The sequence below is a fragment of the Dendrobium catenatum genome, unplaced genomic scaffold, assembly GCF_001605985.2.
Source record: "Dendrobium catenatum unplaced genomic scaffold, ASM160598v2 fragScaff_scaffold_1220, whole genome shotgun sequence".
Taxonomy (NCBI): Eukaryota; Viridiplantae; Streptophyta; class Magnoliopsida; order Asparagales; family Orchidaceae; genus Dendrobium; species Dendrobium catenatum.
Genome location: NW_021319682.1, coordinates 3,008,999 through 3,035,067, shown reverse-complemented (window position 1 = coordinate 3,035,067; position 26,069 = coordinate 3,008,999). Strand labels below are relative to the sequence as shown.

The following is a 26,069-nucleotide window of genomic DNA, read 5'->3' as shown; positions in this document are numbered from 1 at the left end:
CGTTCGGCGAGCTACTCGATGCTCGGTTCGATTAAAGCTCGTTTGTGATTGTTTAAATAACTAAACAAACAAATTTGAACAACATTTTAAATGCTCGATCCTTAAATAAACAAGCTTGAACACTAATTTGTTTGGTTCATTAATGTCACAAACAATATTATTTGAAGTTCATGAACAAGCTCAACATTAAGCTTCATTAAAAATATATTCATATAAATTAATCATATTTTCATTTTAAATAGACAACTGCTTTTATTATAAATTTAATTTTCTGAACAAAAGATATTTAACATTTGTCCATGTTTGCTAGATTGTTTGTTTAAGATGTTCATGAACAAATTTAATGTTTGTTTGTTCATTCGATTGTTTGTTAAATATGTTCATGAACATAGCTTATTAAGGCTTGTTTGTTTAAAGCTCGATAAGCATTAAACAAATCGAACATGAACCGAACATGAATCAAACATGAACACCCTTGAATTAAACGAACCAAACATGAATCAAACATGAACACCTTTGAATTAAACGAACCAAACATGAACACAAACAATAAAGCTCGAATCAAACACGAACTGAACTTGAACAAGCTAATGATAAACGAACTCAAACATGAACACTCACATACTCGGCTCGGCTCAGTTCGTTTGCAGCCCTACTTAGACTTGATAGAAACACTCAGCAAACAAGACAGGTGAATGGCATAAATTGTCACACTCCAATCCGATCAAAATAGATCCCATCGTGTTGAGCTGTGATAGAAAATTTCAAGATCTAGTTTTGAAATGTTCATAAACTCTTCCAATTTCATTTCAAATAAAACTACACATAACAAAGCTACTAAAACATCCAAATCTGAAAATAATCCATCCATAATGATTTTTTCATCATATATATACTACAGTACATAGCTACAGACAGAAACTACATAACTTAAAAAATAAACTAATCATGAGTATACAAAAATCAAAATAGCAAAATACATATCAAGTAAAATATGATCCCGAACTATTAATCAATAGCCTCCTTTCTTTTCCCAAATCCTGAAAATCACAAACAACCAACAGTGAGCTACAACAACTCAGCAAATCACACAAGTCGATCTACATTTTCAAATTCTTTTATTTTAGTAATTAAACATTTTGCTTAAAAGCAGCTAAATACAATCATATAATTTATTATGTGTACTGGAAAAGATAAATAAAGCATAACAATTATTCGCAATTAATAATACTAAATAAGTGAAAATACCAAATAAATAAAGAATAGAACATTTTATATCATATAGCATTTCACATTTCATATCCTGATCCCAAACACAATCTCAAAAGATTTTGGTCCCTAATGTCTCCCTTTTGTACTCATAAGCACCAAAATATGACTTATACCCATCAGGAATATGCCTTATAGGCACTAGAATATTTCCTGATACAGATAGAATCTAAAAAAAAATTTGCCTCTTATAACTCTCAGTATATATTTTTCAATCATATAAACATATATCTCATCACATAGGCATATATTTCATCATTATGCAGTAATTAAAGTAAAATTTAAACACATGTTAGAATTTCACAGTATTGTATAATAGCAGACAATTGAATTTCCTACTGAGCGAATTTTCACAATGCTCAAACTGAAGCGTTGCATTGCTCAAAAATCTACAACAACCTGAGAGCTAGCATTACAATGTGACTTTGTGACGCCTTGGCTGAGTGCAACGCCGCGGCACTCAGAACATGCAACATTGAGGCGCGGCCGCTCCAAAAGTGACATCCTCAAATTTTGTCAAAATTCACACGCAATACTTATGACACATTCTAGAGCACACCCAATCAATTTTCATGCATTAAAATACTCCCAAAGTCATGTAAATAGTTGAAAAACTCAAAAGTTCAAACCCTAACCTTTTTCGAATCAGATCGGAACTAGCATAATTGAATGCTGAACCTGTAGGTGTCACACAAATTACTAAAAAAAATGAACAATTTTTAAATCAAATTTATTTGAAAAGACAAACAATGAAAAATGAAGAAATCTAGGATGAATTAGCAGCCATAGGCAATGCAATTTATCCTTCATTAAGCATCAAAGAAATAACTTCATTTCAAAATCTCTACACTCCTGACTCTAAAATATTTCAAAATACCTACCATAAAATGCGACATCGAATTCCAAAGCCTAACTAAAGAGACAAATACCACCCAGCAATTGAGGTTTACTCACCTGTAAGCGCTGCCTTATATCATATCCTTTAATCAGACTGAGTAGCAGCCTCCATTGGCTAATCATATATGTTGAATTCTCAGAAAGGCTCAGATGAAACAGAAAGCATCCTGATAATACTTCTAAATATGGGCAAAAGAGCAACCAAAGCTATCTGAACCTGATCAGAAGTGTTCAAGCGAATACCAACTTGGCCACTTCCCTTGTTGCTCAAATTTCCATGAAAAATGGCGTTGGTTCCCCTTCCCAAGGAGTGCTGAGTTTGAATATTGCAACCCACAGCCAAATCGCCATGCCAGTCCACAACAGAAAGAGCAATGGTTGAAAGAGCGCGCCCAATGGGATAGTTTTTCTCTCTCAAGATGGCCTCAAGACGACCTCCATAAGCTACATCACCTCGACCAGCCATAGCGCCACCACTTATTAGCATGCTAAGCCTTTTGTTTATCATCAACTTGTCTTCAATCTTGGCACCAGCGGACATTGTATCCCCCAAGACGGTAACCGAAAGGCCAGTAGCGGTGTTATTGCATCTAAAATTTTGGAACTTTGTCTCGCCTCGTAGAGTGTAAGCCATATCTTTCCCAACGGTCTGCAAATCCAAACCTACTGAACTAACTGTGCCTTGACTGTGCTTTAGTGAACTGGCCACTTCCATTTGAAGAGAGCAGTCCTTCTTATCCTTTGTTATCTGCCCAGAAATAGATATAGGAATCTTATCTTTAACTGCAAACAACCTTTCAACATTCAGGCCTTCATAACCAACATCATGATCCCAACCCTGAGTCTCAAGAACAGGCCTAACAAGCCATTTGTTGGAAGAATCAAGAAAGCGATAGCGATGAGTAGGATAGTCAGAATCAAAAGAATTTGGTAGCACCAAATCCGGCATGGGAACAGGAACAGATCCGGGACCGCCAGTTTCATCTTCTATATTCTCAACACCGTGATCAATGGGCACGTCAGGGACTGATTCGTTCATCTTCTTCAGGAGCTTCCGACGTTTTTTTTCTTCCTTCATTTGCTTCTTGATGAAGAGCTTTTCCCTGTAATCCAACTCTTCATAGTACGCATTCCTCTGTGCTTTACTCAACTTAGCTAGCTGTGACCGTGTAAGAGATTTGAATGGTGGTAGCTCATCATAATCAGACCCGTCATCTTCATCAGATGCCTCCTCTAGATCATCAAACATGCTATCCTCATCATCCATCTGGTCCTCTGGAAGCTTGAGATGGGGCCTTGTCTGAAGAAGAGAAGACAAGAGAAAAGGTAATGGTGGAGCTTTTGTACGAGATCCAAATGGCCTACCTGTTGGGCTATCTTCTAATTTAAGAAGCATGTTTGCTTCTTGCAAAATCTTTGAAGCAAAAGATAACAGCAATAACTGTGGTTTCCAAACTTGTCCATTAGGCAATACCCTCTGGCCTGCTCTGTTCATTCTACAAGCAGTATGGTTCTCGACTAAGGACACTGGATTCATGAGCCGCACGTCGCCGGCAGCTTGGCGTATTGCCTGTTGAACAACATGAGAACGTTGGGTCACAAACATCTCATAGCTCAGAGGACTGCCATTGGGGCCATCAGGTGGAGCAGAGGCAGCATGGGTCAGAACCACAATTGCATTAAACCAAATGGATGCACCAAATACATCAGTGATTGTTCGCAAAAGAGGCACATCACCAAAATCCCTGCTCTGCATATCCAGACGATCAAAGTATAAGACAATATCTGGAGGAGTTTTACTGATGAAACTCTTGATAGAGTTTAGAATTTTCTCATTGCGACGTTGATCTGATGGACAAGAAGATAGTCCAGGGGTATCAATTACCCTGACTTGTATACCCTGAACAGTGCCCACTACATCCTGAAATTTCTTAGTACTTAACTGGAAAGCATCCGTGCGGACTTTGGCATGATCAAAAATTGAATTGATTGTAGCACTCTTGCCAACTCCTGTCTTCCCAATAACCATAATAGTACATGTGAAGTTAAGCGGTTCCTTCCCGGCAGCCTCAAGTTGCTCTGCCATAACACTAGCTCGGTCAAAGCTGAAAACCCCTTGCCGGTTTGTATTCCTCCTTAGCTGCTCTGCAAGCCCAAGCCTATACAAGACCTGTGCAACAACTACATTATGTGGAGTCTGGCCTAACCTATGAGCAAGGCGCAGAAACTTTACTCGAATCATCTGAAGTTTCTCCCGGATCTCATCACCTTCCTCAGTATCATCAGGGACAGAATTTTCAGAATTCCGGGTCTGTTGATGGGAAACAGACCCATTTACCCTAGATGGCTGAAGTGAACGAGTAGGTTCCAATAAGGGTGCAGAAGATCCTAGGCCAGCCGGACGAGAAGGCAACGAAGGTGTTAATGAAGGCTCAGGGAGTGAACGGGTTGCGGAAACTTGCTGAGTAAAAGCATTATTTTCGTCATCATCAGTGGAGCTCGACTCACCAATATTTTCTACAAAAACAGATTCTTTTGGCATCTTACTTTGACATGTAGACCCGCCACTTTGAGTCAAGGACTCTTCATTTTCACTTGTAACATCAGAATATGCAGATCCTTCTTCCACCAACAAAGAATCTGCCTCTGCTTTTATTCCATCACCTTCCCTGATATCATCAAAGCCTTTACTTTCTATTTCCTCAATTTCATGGTTATTTGAAATATCTTCCTCATATTCAATGCCATCTACACTCTGTTTACGAAAAGAAGTCTCATCTCCAATCACGCCATTCTGAGTCTTCTCAATACCTAAATTTTCATTATCAGACTCAGAAACTATTTCCCCATCATCACCTGGGACACAGTAAGTTTCCCCAACTGTACCATCTGATTCACCAACATTCAAATTGATCAACTCCTTTCCTTTTCTGCCTTCAGCTTGATCAGAATTCTCAGACTCATCAGCTGTTTCTTCTCCATGTGGTTCAGCCAAATTCTGACACGACAAATATTCACCCTCTGTAAATACATCGGCATTCAAGTCTTCAACATCACCATAGCTATCATCTTTATTAAAAGCAGGGATTGCTAAATAAGAACCTTCTTGCTCCTCAGATTGACTACCTACCTCCTCCTTAGCTGTAGCTGTCTCAAGCTGTCCAAAGCTGGCATCATTGGCCTGAGACCTGGTGATTGAATCAACAACCTCAGAAGAAACAATCTTGTCTTCATCAGGGCTCTGATCATTAAACTCAACATCAGTGGACCCATGAATGCTCTCCAAACCCTGCCCGAAACTAGAGTCGCCACTATTTCCTTCCAAAAACACCCCACTCTCAACATATTGCGGTGTGCTTAAGCTCTCCGCATCTTCGATAGCGTCCTCAAATACTTCATTCTCAGAAGAATCCTTAGTCAGACCATTAGAGACTTGGGAATCAGAAAAATCTTCTGGCGCCGTCTCCATCGGCACATCCCCATCTTCCACCTCCACCTTTCTATCTCCAACGATCCCAACCCCGCCCTCCATCTCAACCCTAGAGATACAAAACACCAAAACCAAATTATATATATATATAAAAAAAAATCCGCCTCGATAAAGACCGCAAGCCGAGCAATAAAAACAAATTAAACACTCGCAGTTCTATGATCTCGCATTAAAGACAATTAAAGAATAATTAAAGGGTACGTGCATAGATCGATCTTTTTCTAGGGTTTTGAACTCCGAGAACTCAGAGCAAGATTCAAACTGACCTTCCACAAGCTGAAAAGATAGACAAACACACAGTACTCTTTCCCTTCTCTTCCTCCTTCCTTCGAAATAGCCACAGTCAAGGAGTAAGTGGAGATCTAACGCACCTGCCGCTTCCTCTCGTAATCGCCCGCTTAAGAAGAAGAAGAAGAAAGGAACCGGGGTAAAAGATAACGCGCGACCGAGAGAACAGCGATCGACGGACGGGAAGGTAGATGGCTGCGAAATGGACGGGTGATCACAGTCAAAGTAAAAATAAAAAATAATTTGGATATTTGGATATTTGGATACCGATAAAAAAACTACACAGATAACAAGCTACACATACAAGTTATTTATTAAAAAAATATAAAATACACATAAATATTGGAGGCCACAATAAAATATAAATTTTCAAAAAAAATAAATATAACATAATGAATATACAACAACAAAATCAAGCATGTGTCCCACTATGTGGGATCACCTATATGAATCATTTTTCTCCATTTTGTCATATTAAAAGTTAAATTCTCTTTTAAATCTAATAAGGAAAAAACATTTCCGATATTCTCTAACCAAGTCAAATCTAATTCCTCTACCTTCCTAACCGGGTCATCAAAAGGACCACGTTTTATGTGACCAAATCATCTAAGACGACTCTCTCTAATTTATCTTTCACTCGAGCTACTCCAACCTTTTCATGTATATGCTCATTTTGTATCATATTTCTAAGGGTAAAGTCACTCATCCACCTAAGTATCATAATCTCTGCAACACTTAACTTAATATTATGATTCTCTTTTAATGCCCAACATTCGGCACCATAAAGCATTGCAAGTCTCACCACCATCTAATGAAATTTTCCCTTATGTTTGAGGTAGACTTTTCTATCGCACAACAAGCTCGATGCATTCCTCCACTTCAATCATCCAACTTGAATTCTGCTAATGATATCTATATCTATTTCACAATCACTGAACATTAGATCCAAGATATCTAAAACGTGTACTCTTATTAATGACTTGATTGCCCAAAGTCACAGTCTCCTCACTAAGTCTATTGCTACTAAAATTACACTCTATATATTCAGTTTTAGATCTGCTCAAGTGAAAACATTTAGACCCTGAGATTGACCTCTATAATTCAATTTCACCATCTTATAAATTAAATAAATATAAAAACATATAATAATTCATGTAGCATTTAATTTTATTATTTAACAAATTAAAAAAAAAAAATTGGTTCAAAACATTTTAAATAAAACTATGTTTTAAATGCACATTTCAATTATCATTTTTAAAAAGAAAAAAAAACATCTTATTAGTAATTGATTTTTTATTCACCATAATTTTTTTTTTTTTCACGTTATTATTTAACTTAATTTATGACATATCTATCTATATGTGTCATTATTTATTTATTATTTTAAATAATTTGATTGAAATAATTATGAGTATGCATACCATTAATTCGAACATAATCAGCTGAATTTTTTTTTCTAAGAAAATATAATCACTTACCCTCACCAATCATTAGTGATTAATTAATTAGGATAGTTCAGCGATTTAATGCTTATCCGCTTAGGACAAAAAACCTCAATTCTCCATTGTAATCAGAGAGCAAAGTAGCTATCTCAATAACTATTTTGTTCTTCTGAAGTATCTGACTTTTGAGATGTTGCACCCACTCATATCTGTCAACTTTTCGTGTTTTTTAAATGCAGTTTGTTACGAACTAATGGCCTTGAGACTTGTTGCCCTTTGCTCTGACAGCAAACTTTCAAACTACATATCAGAATTTACCGTGATCGCAATACTGTTCAGTGTTAAGTACTGTATAATGAAGATTGTGATAATATACGACATATAATGGTTAGCAATGTAAATCAATTTATCCCCCGATGTTGAGTACCCACCCATACCCACCAACGAGGTCGTGAGCCTACCCATGTCCTACTTTGGTGGGTGTGGGTATGAGTATCAAATGCAGGGCTCTGTAGGTGAATATTATAGAATTATTAAAAAAATAACATTAAAAATTTTTTTAAAAAATATTAAATTTGGCATTGGTATGAATACTTGATCTGTTATGTTTAAATTTGAATAGAGCTTATCAAATAGCCTGTGGAAAGAAAGTGATTAATAAATACTCAATTTAATCGCAGAGTTTCACATTGTTCCATTTTAGCATATCAACTATTAAAAATTATCCGATTCGATCCCTCTGTTAAACTTTTCATTTGAATTAATGAAAGAAGCCGCCAGTGTTTGTTTCTTTGCGAGTATTTTCGAAAAAAATGCTGCTAACATAATCTCTCGCCTTCTCGTTATAATTCTCTAGAGATGACACTGGAGACCAAATGGTGCGAGGGAGAAGACATGTAGCTGCAAGCATGGAGACATGCTTCAACAGACAGAGACTACAAGTGTGATGTGCTTCGACGCAGGAGGCGGACAAGCAAAACAAGTGATGCGGCGAGCAAGACGACGCACTTTAATGGCCAAGGCCATGATCGCGATGACTCACTTTGACTGGCGAGGCCAAAGACAACACAATGCGGGCGAGATGCTAGAGACCGCAGGTATGGCCTGCGCTACTGCGAGCAAGCACAATAAACTTCCGCATCCATAAATGAAGAAAAAAACAATAATGTGCGACATCCACAAGGAGATAGAGACAATTAATGCTAGATTTATTTATCTTCCTTATTTGATATATTAACTATGTATTATAAATGATAAAATAGAACAATATAAACAGCATAATCTCACATATACTTGTACTATCTAAAATATCCTCATATATAACTCTTAGTTTATGCTCTAGGACTAGACTGGATCAATCTTTAATAGTCGAGAGACTAAATTGATACAATGCGAAACTCTGAAATTAAATTGAGCATGATGCTTGTCCAATAGGGTATAGGGTCTAAGAATGATGCTTTTCTTGCAGATTTGCCAGCTTTAAAAAAAAAATGTTAGGGTTTAGGGATCATGTAATAAACAGTGGAGTCAAATGCAAATTGCAAGCCATACTTGTTTTCCTGAGTAACTTCATCAAACATAGTAGCCTGTGAAGGTGAATCCTCTGCCAGCAATCTCCCCCACACAGAACCAGCCAAACAATTCCAGACCAAAAACAGCAGCAATGCCTAATTCCTCCACCGTCAAGTCTTGTCTGTTCCTCCACATGTGCTTCACGCCCTCAACTTCTTTCCAAAACGATTCATACCGGACAGGAATACTGCAAAATAAAGTGTTTAAGTTAATAAAAATATGTATTTTTTTTTCGATTGAACTAAAAATATACGCCGCACATTAAACATGTCGGAGAGGACAATTCATTGGCTTATCAGTTCAAAGAGAGATTATTACGTGCGGAGTCCGGACCTAGAGAACCGTTCAGTTTTGTGACTGTGAACAGTAAAAGCACGGTTATTTTTCACTGCTGTGCTTTTACTGTTCACAGTAATAGAACCGAAGGATTCACTGGATCTGGATTCCACACGTAATAATCTCAGCAATTCAAAAGACTATTATCTTAACCATTAGCCTTAATCTTAACTATTTTTTAGCAGCTATATGAATTTCTCATCCGGTCATCATGATGTGCTACATAAATGTTAAATCTAGTTTATGAAATTTTTAACTTTGACTAATTTACTTTTGTTTATCCATTCATTTCTTAGTTCTCACGCATTAGCATCTTCTAATTTCTATTTTAGATGCCCAAATAAATTAAAACTGTATAGTCTACTATTTTAATCCTGAATAGATATTTATCCCTTCATCTTTTTGATATAATAATTCTCACCATATCAATCATAATCTAGCACTCGTTTTTTAATGTCTTATTTGCCATACTCATTTTAGCTATAAAGTATTAATTGTCCAATACCAAATGTAATAATTTTGAAAATTTTATTAGTCTTATGATACGGGAGGAAGCCGGCTCAGCCACCAGCCAGTCCAGCAGGAGCCTGACTAACAGAACCTGGCGGAAGGGGTGGAGACAGTAGGATTTTCGCCCCCTTTGTGAGGCCCAATAAACTTGTAATTCGTATGTAAGGAGAAGGATTAAGGAGAAAATTAAAGAGAGATTAAGGAAAGATTTAATGAGGAGTTTTAATTTAAAATAGGGGAGGAAATTAAGGAAGGATGATATTTTGGGTGGAATTAGGAGAGATTATTTAGGGCTGATTCTGTGGTCTCATTACATTATGTGTGATTTGTTCTTGTTGTAGTTTCTTTCGTAGCGAGTTCCTAGCAACGTCTAGAATTTGTGGGAGAGACGATCTACCTCTCAAATTGTAGATCATTTGTACCTTGCTTTCGTGTTGAAGAAATACTACAAAATCAGCCATTGTCTTGGATATTCCTAAGGTTGGGGAAGTGAAGCAAATCAAATCCGGGATGGAGGAAAGATTTTTAACATTGAAAAATCGGATGGAGAGCCAATTATGAAAGATAGAACATATGAAAAAGAAGCTCATGGAGATGCAATCTCAAGCCCCACTAGCGGTTCCGGTTACGAATCCTCACCACGATTTGACCAAGGGTTTTGGCAGAATCGAAGGGAAAAGAAATCTGGAGGGACGAGCTCAACGAGGAAAATTCATTTCATCAAGAGCAATCTCCTAGGGCTCCGATAAAGGGTGGAATAGAGGTTTTGAAGAAGGGGGGGGGGAAGAGAGTTTTATGGTGGGATTTATGAAGAAAGTTGTAGGGCGACCGACCATTAAGGGAGGCCGTTTGGGCAAAGGGGAGTGGACAACCGGAGAGGGAGGTGGACGAGCCGAGTCATGGGGATCGGGTCAAGGGGAGGCGGATGGAATAAAGGTGGGATGCCCACCCTCGATACACGAGGGAAACTATCAGTGAGAGAGGGAGTTGGGATGGAGAAGCGAAGGTGGGGAAGTTGAAGATGCCGGTGTTTGAAGGGGAGCATGCCCATGGGTGGGTATACCGGGTGGAAATGCATTGAGGTGAACGGATTGAGAGAGGAGGAGAAGCTTATAGCCCCAGGGTTATGTCTAGAGGGGAAAGCCCTCGCTTGGTTCCAATGGATGGAGGCTAGATACCAGAACCTCTCATGGGAGAAGTTTAAGGATTGCTTGTTGGAACGTTTCCGAGCCATTCGGGAAGGAGATCTACACAAGCAATTCCTTGCCTTGACTCAAGAGGGGACCCTCATGGAATACAGAGAGCAATTCGAGTTGTTATCGGGACGGCTGAGGGGAATTTCAAAAGCAATCCTAGAGGAAAATTTCATGAAGGGCCTCAAGCTTGACATACGAGCGGACCTTCGATTGCTGAGGCCGAGGGAGTTGAAGGAGACGATGGAACTAGCACAGAGAGCAGAAGATTGGAGGCAGATGGACAGAAGCAGTAAGAGCGTGGATGTGGGAGGATCTTACATAAGTATTTCAACTTCATTGGCACCGAGCACCCAAATAATATCATTTCAACGGGAGGCACCATGGGAGAAGAGTGGGGGAGTTCGCCCCGGGACAAATTTCAAGCACCTCACAGAGGCAAAGTTACAGGACAAGAGAGCTAAAGGTTTGTGCTATCTCTATAATAAGAAATATGCACCACGCCATCGGTGCAAAGACCGGATACTCCAAGTCCTTCTGGTTTGTGAGGAGGAAGAGTAACATTGAGGACCTAGTGGAGAAAGCAGAAGAAGAAAGAGAGCAGCTACATCTTGGTGTGGATGAAGTATCCCTAAATTCTGTGGCGGGAATTACTCCAAATCAAACAATGAAGGTGAGGGGATTGATCGAGGAGCAGCCAATGGTAGTCTTGGTGGATAGTGAGGCTACTCATAACTTCCATCTCCAACCGGGTCGTGGACCAGTTGGGATTGAAGTTGGTGGATACATAAAGCTTTGGAGCAATGATGGGAATCGGAAAGATGGGGAGGAGTGGGGAAATTTGCAGAAGGTTGGTGCTGGCACTCCAGGGCATACATATAGTGGAGGATTTCCTTCCCTTAGATTTAGGGATCATCGATGTGATTCTAGGGATAAAGTGGTTACAAACGATCGGAGAGACCAAGGTGGACTCGAAGTCCTTGACCATGGAGATTCAAGTGGAGGGGAAGAAGGTGGTGCTATGAGAGGATGCCAGCCTATGCAGAACTATGGTTTCACTCAAAACCATGGTCAAGACAATATAGGAAATAGGGCTGGGCTAATTCGGGATTCACCAGTAGACAAGGTCCCTGAGTGTATACATCAGCTTCTGCAGCAATTTCCTGAGGTTTTTAAACAGCTTAATGGGTTACCCCCACCCCAAGAACACGAGCACATTATCACTTTGAAGGAAGGTGCTCTCCTATCAGTGTTCGACAGTACCAGTACCCGCAAATTCAGAATGATGAGATAGAGAGGCACATCCGAGAGATGCTGGAGGTAGGGATTATCAGACCCAGTGTAGCTCCTTTCCAACCTAGTATTATTAGTGAAAAAGAAGGATGGGGGTTGGAGGTTTTGTGTGGATTATAGGGCCCTTAATAAGAAAACTATGCTAGACAAGTTTACTATCCCCTGATTGATAAGCTGCTGAAAAATCTGTTTGGGAAGGTCATTTTATAAAAAATTGATCAAAAATCAGGATACCACCAGATCAGAATGAGCTAGGGAATCAGCACAAGACAGCTTTCAGGACTCATGAAGGTCACTACGAGTTTTTGGGGATGCCTTTCAGCCTTACAAATGCCCCGAGCACTGAATCAGATTTCTCAGCCCTACCTCATAAAGTTTGTCTTAGTATTTTTTATGACATCTTGATCTATAGTAGTATAAAGGCAAAGCATATGGGTCACCTAAGGATGATGCTAGAAACATTGAGGGAGCTCCAGCTATATGCCAACCTAAAGAAATGTTCGTTTGCACAATCACAGGTGGAGTACTTGAGACATGTGGTGAGCATAGCAGAGGTAGCAGAATTACTCCAAGATTGAGGCTATATTGGATTGGCCTTTATCTAAGAACTTGAGAGTGTTGAGAGGGTTCTTAAACCTCATCGAATACTACCAAAAGTTTGTACAAGGGTATGACATGATAACATAGTCATTGATTGAGCAACTGAAGAAGGACAATTTCAAGTGGGGTAGGCGGCTACACATGCTTTCAAGCAGTTGGGGAAATTAATAACCAGTGTACCAGTGCTAGCACTTCCTGACTTCAAAAGATCATTTGTGGTGGAGACAGATATGTCAGGCTACAGACTGGGGGCAGTGCTCATGCAGGGTCAGAGGCCTATTGCCTAATTCAGTCAGGGCAAGACTCAAGTCGGTGTACGAGAGAAAGAGCTAATGCCTAATGGCTATTGTCTTGGCTATTTAGAAGTGGCGAATATATTTATTAGGGAGACATTTCCTAGTCAACCCAGATCAGAGGAGCCTGAAGTATTTATTAGAACAACAAATTTTCACATAGGAGCATTAGTGATGGTTATCCAAGTTGCTTGGATATGATTTCGAGATCCAATATCGTCCGGGCTTAGAAAACAAAGAAGAAGACGCCTTGTCCAGGAGAGTCGAAGAGCCCCAGTTAGCAGCCTTGCTAGTGCCCATGATCCTAGATTGGGAAGCTTTAAAATGGGAGAGTGAACAGGATGAAGGATTGGAGAATATCAAGGTTGATTTGTAGTATAACTCGGATATTCATCCCAATTACACACTGAGAGGAGCCCAGCTACCACACCAAGAGAGATTCGTTCTACCGAGAGAATCGGGATACATCCCCAAGCTGCTACAGGAGTTTCATGGCAGTGCAGTTGGAGGACACTCAGGAGGTCGAAAAAACTATAGCCGGTTGTCAGCAAAATTAAATTGGGTAGGGATGCGCAGCGATGTAGAGGGTTGGGTAGCTAGATGCGATGTGTGCCAAAGGCAAAAGTACTTAGTCATGATACCAATAGGGTTACTACAACCTCTGGCCTTACCAAAGATGATGTGGGAGGAGGTGACAATGGATTTCATCAAAGGGTTGCCATGATCGGAGGGGTTTTTAATGATATTGGTAGTAGTGGATCATCTGAACAAATATGCACACTTAATCCCTTTGAAGCACCCTGATACAGCAATCACTGTGGCTATTGTTTTCATACGAGAAGTGGTGAGCTTGCATGGATTCCCATAAACTATTGTGTCAGATAGAGACGAGGTATTACTTAGCCACTTCTGGAGGGAGTTATTTCATTTACAAGGGATAGTCTTGAAGCGAAGTACAAACTACCACCCCCAGACAGATGGTCAAATATAAGTATAGATACCTATATGAGATGCTTTGTATCAGACACACCGAAGAGCTCGACAAGGTTGATTGCTTGGGCAGAATATTGGTACAACACCCCGTATCATTCAGCAGCAATGATAACCCCCTTCAGGATTATCTATGGAAGAGATCCGCCTCATTTGATTCATTATGGGTAGAGCACTACACCAGTGTCCGATGAAGAGCAGTACTTAGAAGAGAAAATAGGGTATTATCTCAGCTCAAGGGACGTTTGTTGAGAGCACAACAGATCATGAAAATGAAGGTTGATGAGCACATAAGATAAGTAAACATCGAGCTAGATGATATGGTTTACTTAAAATTGAGACCCTACGGATAAAGCACACTAACCATGAGAAATTATCCCCACGATACTTAAGGCCTTATGAGATCTTGGACCATATTAGAGCGGTAGCATATCGATTGAGGCTACCACCCTCATCAGCTTTGCATCCAGTCTTTCGCGTCTCATAGCCGAAGAATGCAATAGGAGAGCACACGCCATCATCACAACCCCCGACTTTGACACAAGACATGAAGGTTATTTTGGAACCTCTATAAGTAGAAGGTGTGCGCAAAGGAGAAACAGGGGCGCAAGAGGTGTTAATCAAGTGATGCAAGTGCACGATGCCACATAGGAACCATACAAGACGATCAGAAGACAGTTCTCAACCTTCCACCTTGAGGACAAGGTGCATTTTGGGGAGGGGAGTATTGATATGGGAGGGGGTCGGCTCAGCCACCAGCCGGTCCAGCAAGACTTGGACCAACAGAATTGGGCGGACGGGGCAGAGACAACAAGATTTTCAATCACCCATGTGAGGCCTAGCAGCGGGTAATTCCTTATGTAAGGAAAGTATTAAGAAAAGATTGAAAGAGGGATTAAGGACGGATTTAACTAGTTTGAATTCAAAATAGGGGAGGAAATTAAGGAAGGAGGATGTTTTGTGGGGAATTAGGAGAGATTATTTAGGGTTGATTCTAGGGTTTCTTTTCATTGTGTGATTTTTTCTTGTTGTGATTTCTTTTATAGAGAGTTCGTAGTAGCATCTAGGGTTTGTGAGAGAGACGATCTATCTCTCAAATTATAGATCATTTGTATCTTGCTTTTGTGTTGAAGAAATACTACAAAATCAGCCATTGTCTTGGGTATTCCGTATTCCTACGGATTTTCTCTTGTTAGCATGTTGTTTTTATTTCCAAGGCCTATCATCTTGTTGATATTTTCGGTTGAGAATACAAAATCCCATAGATTGATGACATGGCAGAAACAATAAAGAAATCAGTGTAGCCAACTCAAACATTAATGAAGTAATTGATTGGCCGTTTATTTCATTATAATACTCTTACAAGTGGCTGAAACAAGAAAGAAAGACCCGCTCCAACAAATTGGGAACTTGGATGGGTATTTGGTGCTAGAATAAAATATATGTATACAAATTTTATAATATGCTTCCGGCAGCAATTCAATGTAATTCATTTTATACTTGAAAATTGTATAATTTCCTAATTATTACAATCAACATTTATGTATAGATACTAATGAGATAAATAAACAATCCAAACTTCCAGCCAATTCTCTATTTTATATGGGATCCGATTAAGGATAGGGTCCTCTTCACAACCTTTGTGTTTTCTTTGTTTCATTTTATTCTCGTCATCATGACGATTTTTTAGACTTCTCTTCCAAAGAGTCGACCACCAAAACTCATAAAAATCATACTAAAGAAGAATTCTAAGAGCTATAAATCTCAAATCTTTTGAATAGAAGAGGCTACTTGAACTGGCCTCGAATTGTGAAGATCTTTTCAAAAGGAAAGATAAAAATCCATTTGATTGATCCTCCTCCGAATCTAGAAGACCCAAAGTTTACACTTTGAGATGAAATGGGTTACATGATCATGACATGGTCCTGGAACCCTATGAAGCCTAAAATTCATGGATCATACATAATCCTAACAACCGTAAAAGATGTTTGGAAAGTTGTCAAACAAATTTAAAAGTTAAAGAAGTTGCTCTCATTTATGAGATTAAGACAAAGTTATCAACAACAAAGCAAGATGACATTTCTGCCATTAAATATTTCAATACAATGAAGTTCTATTGGCTAAAATTACAGTTCTATGAAGATCACAAGATAAAATGAAGTGATGATACTATGGTTCTTGAACAATTTGAAGGAAGAAAAAAGCTGTTTGAGTTTGTAATAGGACTCAATAATGAATTAAACTAAATTCATATTCAAAGCTTGAGCAAAGAAATTTTAACATCCCTAAATGAAGTCTTATCACTCATATAAATTGAAGAAGTACGAAGAATATTAATGTTTGACATCCCAAACTCTGAAACATTGGCCATGAAAACCATAGAAACTCAAGATAAGAGACAGCCACTTACTCATCTCAAAAAGAACATTTTTTTTCCAAAAGAAACCTCTGGAACAATTACTACAAGAAAAAAGAGCATATCAAAAGAAACATCGAAAGCTCCACAGAAAGTCCCAGGATTATTGTGGAAATAAAGAAGGTCAATTAAAAGGGCAAGTTTATCTGGTTAAACTAAAAGAGCTCACCAAAGTTTTGTGATATATGTTATCAACCTAGCCTTACATATTTTGTCTATATATAAACTCACCCAAAACCACAACAACAAGATGATATTTTTTATTAATAATTCTATATTTTAGGATCTCATCATGAGAAAGATAAATGGGTAAGATAGATAATAGAAGCAGCTATACCGACTTGAAGACAATAACCACAACAACAACAACAACAACATCAAGCCTTTGTCCCACATAGTGGGGTCGGCTACATGAATCCTTTTTCGCCATTGTGTCCGGTTAAAAGTCAAATTCTCATTTAAATCTAATAAAGAAAGATAATTTCTAATATTTTCTAACAAAGTCTTTTTAGGTCTACCTCTATCTTTCTTAACATAAGTCAAATCTAATACCTCAACTTTCCTAACTGAGTCATCGGAAGGCCTCCATTTAATGTGACGAAACCATCTAAGGCTACTCTCTCTAATCTTATCTTCCACTTGAGCTACTCCAACCTTTTCACATATATGCTCATTTTGTATCCTATCTCTAAGGGTCAAGCCACTCATCCACCTAAGCATCCTCATCTCAGCAACACTTAACTTATTATTATGCTTCTCTTTTAATGGCCAACATTCGGCACCATAAAGCATTGCAGGTCTCACCACCATCTTATAGAATTTTCCTTTAAGTTTGAGGGGGACTTTTTTATCGCACAATAAGCCCGATGCATTCCTCCACTTCAACCATCCAACTTGAATTCTGCTGATAACATCCCCATCAATTTCACCATCACTCTGAACAATAGATCCAAGATATTTAAAATATGTGCTCTTATTAATGACTTGATCGCCCACAGTCACAATCCCTTCACTAGGTCTATTGCTACTAAAATTACACTCCATATATTCAGTTTTAGATCTACTCAAGTGAAAACTTTTAGACTCTAAAGTTGACCTCCATAATTCAAGTTTACCTTCAACTCCCTCTCTAGTCTTATCAACAAGAAGAATATCATAAGCAAAAAGCATACACCAAGGTACATCCTCTTGCAAATGTCTAGTGAGACATCCATGACTAAAGCAAAAAGATATGGACTTAAGGCTGATCCTTGATGTAATACAACCGAAATAGAAAAATACTTGGTCAAACCACCTTGTGTTTGAACACAAGTAATAGCTCATGCATACATATCTTTAATGATTTGAATATAAGAATTATTAATTCCTTTTTTCAAGAACTCTTCATAGCACTTCTCTTGGAACTTTATTATATGCTTTCTCTAAATCAATAAATATAATATGTAGATCTTCCTTATTCTCTCTATATTTCTCCATCAAACCTCTCAATAAATGTATGGCTTCCATAGTAGACCTACCCGGCATGAATCCAAATTGAACCACATATGTTGTTAATTCATATCTACTCTAAATGGGCATCTCTCCTTTAAAACTATACAATATATATTTTCCTCTCATTTTTATAAATATAAGAATTAAAATTTTTCATTGCGAGATTTGAAAATTTGCCAAAGAATATAACAATTTTTTTCATAAAAACTAAACTAGATCATCTACTCATTTCAAGATAATTCACTCTAACTATTTGGGGCCTTCAAAATTCTCTAATTGATAATTGCACTCTAATAAAATGGGTATATCTTAGAAAATAAACATTTGATGTCAGTTATATTTTGCCAATATTCATTGTTATGATAAAAAAATCAAATTAGTAGGAGGACTAAAAAAATAGGACCGATAATGCTTGATATAATTTTAATCAGACTTGATCGTCCTCAAAGAAAATATAATTCAACAATCCTCCTATTCTAACATCCCACAACAAAATGAGGTGGCAGAAAAAAATTAACACCTCCTGTAAGTCACAATGAATCTTCTCTTTCAAAATTAAGTTCCAAAAAAATATTAAGGAGAATTTAGGCTAACCTTCATATATCTAATTCATAGAATACGCTCAAAAGTGATTAATTTCAAAAGCATTTTTTTCTCAAAACTCCGTCTGAAGATGTTTGGTTGTCATATATTCACATCTATAAATAACACAAGGGTAAACTTGCTCCTAGAGCATTAAAGTGTGTTTTTTAAGGATATTTGTCCACATAAAAAAAAGGATATAAGTGCAATTATCGAACCACCACAAAATTTTTCACTACAAAAAAATATCACTTCGATGAAAATAAAATTTCTTCACCCAAATTTATTTTGGACGAAAATAAAAAATGGAAGAAAAGTTTAGAACATCAACAACATCAACATCAAGCATTTATCCCACTACGTGGTGTCGGCTACATGAATCATTTTTCTCCATTGTATCCTATTAAGAGTCAATTTCTCATTTGAATCTAATAAAAAAATATCATTTCTAATATTTTCTAACTAAGTCTTTTAAGGTCTACTTTTACCTCTCTTAATATAGGCCAAACCTAATACATTTACTCTCCTAACTAGGTTATCAGAAGGCCGACATTTTATGTCACCAAATCATCTAAGGCCACTCTTTCTATTCTTATCTGCCACTGGAACAACTCCAATGTTTTCACATATATTCTCATTTCGCATTCTATCTCTAAGAGTAAAGCCACTCATCCACCTAAGCATGCTCATCTCAACAACACTTAACTTAATTGTATGATTTATTTTAATGACCAACATTATGCGTCATAAAACATTGCTGGTCTCCCACCATCTTATAGAATTTTCTCTTAAGTTTGAAAGGAACTTAGCTATCACACACAACATGCATGATGCATTCCTCCACTTTAACCATCCAACTTGAATTCTACTAATAATATTCCCATCTATTTCACCATCACTCTGGACAATAGAATTAAGATATCTAAAATGGTACTCTTATTAATGACTTGATCATCCAAAGTCACAGTCCCCTCATTAGAACTATTACTACTAAAATTTCACTCCATGTATTCGGGTTTAAATCTACTCAAAAGAAAAGTTTGATGAACTAAATATATTCTCTTTTCACATTCTAGCTATACAAACTCAAAAACAACATATTACTACTATCACTAAATCTATTCAGACCCACAAGTCAGGCAAAGACCATCTAAAGTCTTCGGAATCATTATCAATTAATTTTACATAATGACAATAAACCAATTATAACACATTCTCCTCTTTACTCTATAACCAAATACATCTCTTTTCAAAAAATTTCTCCTACACAAAATCTTATTTACAAACATCAACTCCAACACTATCAAAATTTTGCAAATTTTACTTGAAATATTAGAAAATTAAAATTGGAAAGATCCCAAAAGAAAAGAGATGAATAGCCAAAAAAAATACACCTAGGAGAGCGTTGAGCTTGCAAAAGAGAAAAAATGAGGGATGCAAATGAATTTTCTCATTAAATTATAAAGAAAATAGAAGCCTAAAGCGGTATAAAATAATGTTAGTAGCAAAATGATGTACTCAATTCTATAAAGTAAACTACAAAGAAGCATTTGCTCCTATTGCTAAAATGAATATAATTTGAAACCTAGATTCTCTAGTTGCAAACCTTGGTTGATTCATACAAAAAGAACAACAACATCAAGCCTTTGTCCACTACGTGGGGTTGGCTACATGAATCATTTTTCGCCATTGTGTCATGTTAAAAGTCAATTTCTCATTTAAATCTGATAAAGAAAAATCATTTCTAATCTTTTCTAACCAAGTCTTTTTACGTCTATCTCTACCTTTCTTAACATAAGACAAATCTAAAACCTCAACTTTCCTAACCAGGTCATCAGAATGCCTCTGTTAAATGTGACCAAACCATCTAAGATGACTCTCTCTAATCTTATCTTCCACCGGAGCTGCTCCAACCTTTTCACATATATGCTCATTTTTTATCCTATCTCTAAGGGTAAAGCCACTCATCCACCTAAGCATCCTCATCTCTGCAACCTTGGTTGATTATACAATAATATAATGAAAAAAAAAAAATGCTTTCTTAGATGAGGATGTTGAAAAACAAATTTATATGCATCCTCCACCATAATTCAATAGCCCTTTCACAAAAAATCAGATGTGCATTTAAAAAAGGTACTATATAATCCTTTAATAACAAATAACTTTTCTACATTAACAATTTACTTAATAAAGCAATATTTGTATAAATGCTTATCTTTGGGGAGTAATAGGCATCAAGAAAACATGAATTAATTTTCTTTGTGATGTGATTCTTCTCCCAACTTCTAAATCTCACATTTTTTAGAGTTACCGGCATTCTCAAATCGTTGCTTATCCCTCTTCATCTCGGATTTGCAACAATTGCTCTCTTGTTGAGCCTTCCGCTGTGTTCCGCCTCCATCTCATCATGTTCATAACTAACACCGAGATTCAGTGATTCACACATCATTAGTTGCTAGTTTCATCAAATCTATCCTCACAACAGAGACTCCAAATATGATACCTAATTCCCAACTTCATAAGGTCTCACACTAGATCCCCATCGTGACATCATTTATGTCGCAACACCCATCCCCAACACCACATCTCAGTTATGAGATCCCCTAAGTCATAGAAACAGTTCTTCCCATCAAGATCAAATCAGATATCCAAACTCACTAAGCACCAACTTCACTACTAATGACAACCCTTACTCACTTTTCTGATTTCAATTATCCAATTCCATACCCGAAGCTATATTCACCCATCTTGCTTCCCTCTTCACTTTATCTGAATCTTCCAATCAATTGCACCTTAAGCTAAAATACTCTTTTTCTAACTCCATCTTTGACTTCTCTAAACAGAATCACAAGATCCCCAAATTACAACAACCCCACCTCCCCAAATCCCAAGTAGCGACATTAATTCCTTGTGCATAATCATTTATTGGGTTAGGGGGGGGGGAATTCAAATGTGGAGGGCTGTTTAGGGATTTAGCATTAAATATTTGTATTTTGCTTTAAGTATGCTCCTTTTGGCTAGGATGAGTGTCATCTTGAATTTGAAAAGCAATTTGAGATCTAGGGTTTGTGTTCCTGGGCTCTAGGCTTGGCTAGAGATTTGGAGAGTTGTTTCTTCCTCTTGAATTGAAGAAACTTGTATCATTTGCTATTTTCTTTCATTTATTAGTGGATTTCCTCATTGTTTATCTCAGTTTTCCCAGTTTTCCTAAGAAAATCTACTGTTATTTTCTGTTTGACTCTTGTAAACAATAGTTTTCTTCATTGTTTTCCACCCAATCTAGCTAGGTTTGCTTGCGAACTCAAGTATTACCCTTAGGGTTACTTGCGAACTCAAGTACTTCCTATCAAATTGGTATCAGAGCGTTATCTTGGGACCATTGGCGGCTGAAATCCAGAAATTTCAGCAAGGAATTTTCATCCGCAAGAAGATTCTCTTGTAAATCGTGGAAAGTAAAATGGCCGGAAGAAAAGTTGAAGTATTGGAGGGAGAAATAGGTCAACTAAAGACCGATTTTGAGGAAAAAATCGTTAATTTTCATAATCAATTTGCTTCCATCTATGAAAAGATGGATGGAAGGTTTGCCGCCTTGGAAGACATGATGAAGAAGATGCTTGAAGGCAAGCAAAATCCGGCGACATCGAAAGCAAGGAAGACCACTAGTGATAATGGGAGGTGCGGAAATCCGAACCCATTTAGGGAGAAGGGGAATCCGGAAGTGGAGATCCTTGAGGGAAATGATGGAATGCCTCCTCTAAAACAACTTTCTAGGGAGGAGACGAGTATGGGCTATGAAAGAAGGGGTGCTAATTTTGTTGGGAGAAGGGATGAATTTTACTGTCGGGTTGTAGTATATGAAAGGAGAAGAGGGGAATATGAGGAAGGGCTCGGGTATTATCGCCAAAGGGAATATTGTGACCATTGGGGAACACCTCCTCTTCGATGAATAGGAGGTTATTTAGGGGTTAGGGGAAACGGGGGTGACCCATGACCTGAGGGTGAGGAAACTGAAGATGTCCATCTTTGAGGGCGAGGATGCACATAGCTGGATCTACAAGGTGGAGCAGTACTTTGCAATCAATGGGTTGACCGAGGGGGAGAAATTGACAGCAGATGGATTGTGCTTGGAAGGAAACAGGTTGGCATGGTATCAGTGGAGGGACATGAGGCAACCCATCCGGAGTTGGAGAGAGTTCAAAGATTGCTTACTAGAACGTTTTTGAACCAGTAGGGGAGAGGACTTCTATGAACAGTTCTTTGCCCTGAAGCAAGAGGGGACCGTGGCAGAGTACCGTGATCGGTTTGAATACCTAGCTAGTAGGCTATATCAGCTTTCTGAGTCTGTGCTAGAGAGGAACTTCATGAAGGGACTCAAACCAGAGATCAGAGCAACTATGAAAGTGATGAGGCTGCATGACTTGGGGGAAACCATGGAGTTGGCACAGATGGTTGACAACCAAAAGCATCTGGATAGGGGGGCTAGAGGCAACAGCATCGGGGGGATGGGGGTGCACAATGACTGACAATCAACGCAACGGGATCTAGGTGCTTGCAGCAAGGGACACGTGAACTATAAAAAGATAACTAAAGAGTTCGCACAGACTTGGCGTATGGTCTGAGTGAAATGTATCTTTTATTCCCCAATGTTCGATCGGAGGCCCTACACCACTAGCACCCGGACTTATCTATTTCTCTCTGTGGCTTCTATACTGATGATAGGATGAGTACCACTTTTGTAGCTCTCAAAGGAGCTGCATCGGGAGGTTTGCATAAAGTACCAAAGGAGAAGTCTGGAGGAGGGGGATTCGGGGGAAATTTCAAGAAGCTTACTGAGAAGGAGTTGCAGGAGAAGCGAGCAAGGGGGTTGTGCTTCAGATGCGATAAGAAGTACATGTCAGGGCATGGTGTAAAGATCGAACTCTTCAGGTTCTCATCGTCTGTAATAACGAGGAAACTAAAGAGGGAGGAAAGAGCGGGCAAATGGAGGAAGAGGAGAAGTTACATTTGGATGTGGCAGAAGTCTCTCTAAACTCAATGGTTGGATTCGCCCCGAATCACACCATGAAAGTGAAGAGAGAAATAGTTGATCGTGAGTCGGTGGTGCTGATCGATAGTGGGATAACCCACAATTTCATTTCCAATCAGATTGTGGATCTGTTAGGGGTGAAATTAGTGGATAATGGGGGCTACGGGGTGATGATGGGAATGGGAAAGATGGAGATGGCTAGAGGAGTATGTAGGGGAGTAGTGTTGACCTGCATAAACTTTTATAAGCAATGACGTGCATTAATATTTTTGGCAAGAGTTTGGAGGAACATGCTCACGTTATAGAATTATACATCTTAAAAATTACATAATATGTTATATGGCAATGTCCATCCTGCCTTCAATGAGTAGCATTTTTTTTTTTAATAGGGAACATACTGACGTTATAGAATTATACATCTTAAGTTGATAAAAATGCTCTTTCATGCATCTTTTGTTTGTCATTCTGATGCATTATTCAACATTATCAGATGTAGTCGCACTTGCAAGCAATTTCTTCAAACATGAGGAATACCAATCAAGTGAGTTTCTTTTGTTACAGTTTAATTATAGTATCATATTGCTCCTCTTCCCACGTTCTACATTTATCAATATCATATTCAAACAAAACTTCTGCACAAAATTGTTCAAGAATTTGCAATCGTGCAGGTCAGCCCAATTAGGAGCTTTAAGAGCTTTGAAGGAGCTCAACATACTCCTGTCAACAGCTCGAGATTAAACTAAACATTGGAGATTTATTCCTAATAAATATATGAGTAATTATATGGCACCTTTTCATGATGCATATCCAAATTTAAGTAACGAGCATTTTTCTTAATAGATAACTTATTAAGATTATTCAATTATACATCCTGATAAAACAAAAAAAAAGTGGTTCACATGTCTTCTGTTTGTCATTTTGATGCATGCTTCAACACTATCAAACGCCATTACACATGCAAGCAATTTAATAGATGTACATATGGTGTGTATTGTTTGGATAAAATGAAAAAAACAAACTAAACCGATCTTATTTGTTGCTTTGATTCGGTCATTAAAGTATAGATTAGATCATGGTTGTAATATTGAGTTTTTTAGTTTTTTTGTTATTAGTGCAGTTTTTACATTAGTAAAACCAATCCAATCAATAGTTGAACTATATTAAGTTTTTCAAATAATAAACCAATAAAGTCGTTAAAATAAACAAGTAACCTAAATATTAATTGAATATTATTTATTTCACATGTCAAAATCATAAATTTTAAGAAATATTACTAGTATTATTCTTAATATATGTTATTAAAGCAAAAAATAATTATGTTTATTATTACAATTAATTATATTTTGGTTCAAGCTAAACTGACCAAACTAAAGCTTTATTCCGCTTACTTTGGTTTAAAGAATAATTTTGCCTAATCGATTTTCTCAATTTTCAACCGAGATTAATCGGCTTGTCTAATTACTGTCTCAAACTATCCAAACTGATCAAATACAAACCTTAAATTTCAAACACAACCGAAAAGAAAGTGCATGCTACAATTTCCCAAATTTTACTCTCCTTTTGTCCAGGCCTGTATTAAAGAAAAAGGCCTTCTTTAAGCAAGAAATACTTCAGTAAACTTACCTAAAATCCATTACTCTCATTGATGACCAAGTGACAGGTTAACTTAAAATTAGAATAGCAAAATATAAATTAAAGCAGAAAACGCCCAACCAGAAAACTAACCTTGACATTCGTGTGTAAAGCAGCTTCTTCGAAAGCTCATGACATGTCTCTAATGTAGGTGGCTGGACGATATACTCTTTGTTCTGCTCCAGTAACTGATTGTAGTAGGCAGCTCCATGCTTAGCAACAAATTGTGATGCTTGCGCAGCCTTGACCTTCAGCTGGAGAAACTTCGATGCCATCTACTCTAAAGTTCAAATTAAATAATTTAAACGTTAGCCAACCTTTCACCAATCGATCAAAACCACACGAACACGTAAACACAAACGCGGTCCACACAATTACATCAAACTCACCGTCGACGCACGTAGAAAGGAGAATAATCTAGCAGAAATTTATAATCAAAGCTAAAAATATAACAAAAAGCTTTATATATAAAATTGAGAGAAGAAATCAGAATATCAATGTGATAAAAAAACCCTAGATTCAAAAAAAAAAATTAACAAAAAGCCTATCTAGAAGAATGACGGATAAAGATGATAGAGAGAGGCTGTGGAGAATACCTCCTCCCTACTGCCGCAGAAACTAATGGAATGTCGAAGCAGAGAGATCGCCTTCTGCAGCAGAAAGAATTTCTATAAACCTGCTGGATGATCAATGGCCCGAAGGCTGCCCTTTTCTTTCTCCGGTAAATTTTGGATGGAAAAATTTTTATA

The 26,069-nt window shown here is 37.8% G+C and overlaps 2 protein-coding genes across 4 annotated transcripts; both read right to left on the bottom strand.

Annotated features, from left to right (window-relative positions):
- Positions 1–851: 851 nt before the first annotated feature.
- Positions 852–25,550, bottom strand: LOC110104356 (translocase of chloroplast 120, chloroplastic). Of its 2 annotated transcripts, XR_002304042.2 has the most exons (4): positions 25,414–25,550; positions 5,923–6,139; positions 2,224–5,705; positions 852–1,040 (listed from the first exon to the last, which is right to left on the bottom strand). XR_002304042.2 is itself a non-coding variant. In XM_020833420.2 (3 exons), the coding sequence occupies exon 3, from the start codon at positions 5,696–5,698 to the stop codon at positions 2,303–2,305; it is 3,396 nt and encodes a 1,131-aa protein (XP_020689079.1). In that variant the 5' UTR covers positions 5,699–5,705; positions 5,923–6,139; positions 25,414–25,550; the 3' UTR covers positions 1,539–2,302. The 2 variants fall into 2 exon arrangements, 1 of the variants encoding a protein (XP_020689079.1); XM_020833420.2 differs by lacking the exon at positions 852–1,040 and having other exon boundaries at positions 1,539–5,705.
- On the bottom strand, positions 8,686–26,069 carry LOC110104357. Of its 2 annotated transcripts, XM_020833421.2 has the most exons (4): positions 25,917–26,069; positions 25,414–25,595; positions 8,938–9,145; positions 8,686–8,863 (listed from the first exon to the last, which is right to left on the bottom strand). In XM_020833421.2, the coding sequence occupies exons 2-3, from the start codon at positions 25,593–25,595 to the stop codon at positions 8,959–8,961; spliced, it is 369 nt and encodes a 122-aa protein (XP_020689080.1). In that variant the 5' UTR covers positions 25,917–26,069; the 3' UTR covers positions 8,686–8,863; positions 8,938–8,958. The 2 variants fall into 2 exon arrangements, with proteins under 2 accessions (XP_020689080.1, XP_028555013.1); XM_028699180.1 differs by having other exon boundaries at positions 8,686–9,145.

Bases quoted from the DNA above. Each gene is read 5' to 3' on its own strand.
- LOC110104356 (XM_020833420.2), bottom strand. From the start codon at position 5,698: ATGGAGGGCGGGGTTGGGATCGTTGGAGATAGAAAGGTGGAGGTGGAA.
- LOC110104357 (XM_028699180.1), bottom strand. From the start codon at position 25,595: ATGGCATCGAAGTTTCTCCAGCTGAAGGTCAAGGCTGCGCAAGCATCA. The intron at 9,146-25,413 runs GTTAGTTTTCTG...TTTATTTTGCAG, and splicing joins CTTTACACACGAATGTCAAG to TATTCCTGTCCGGTATGAAT.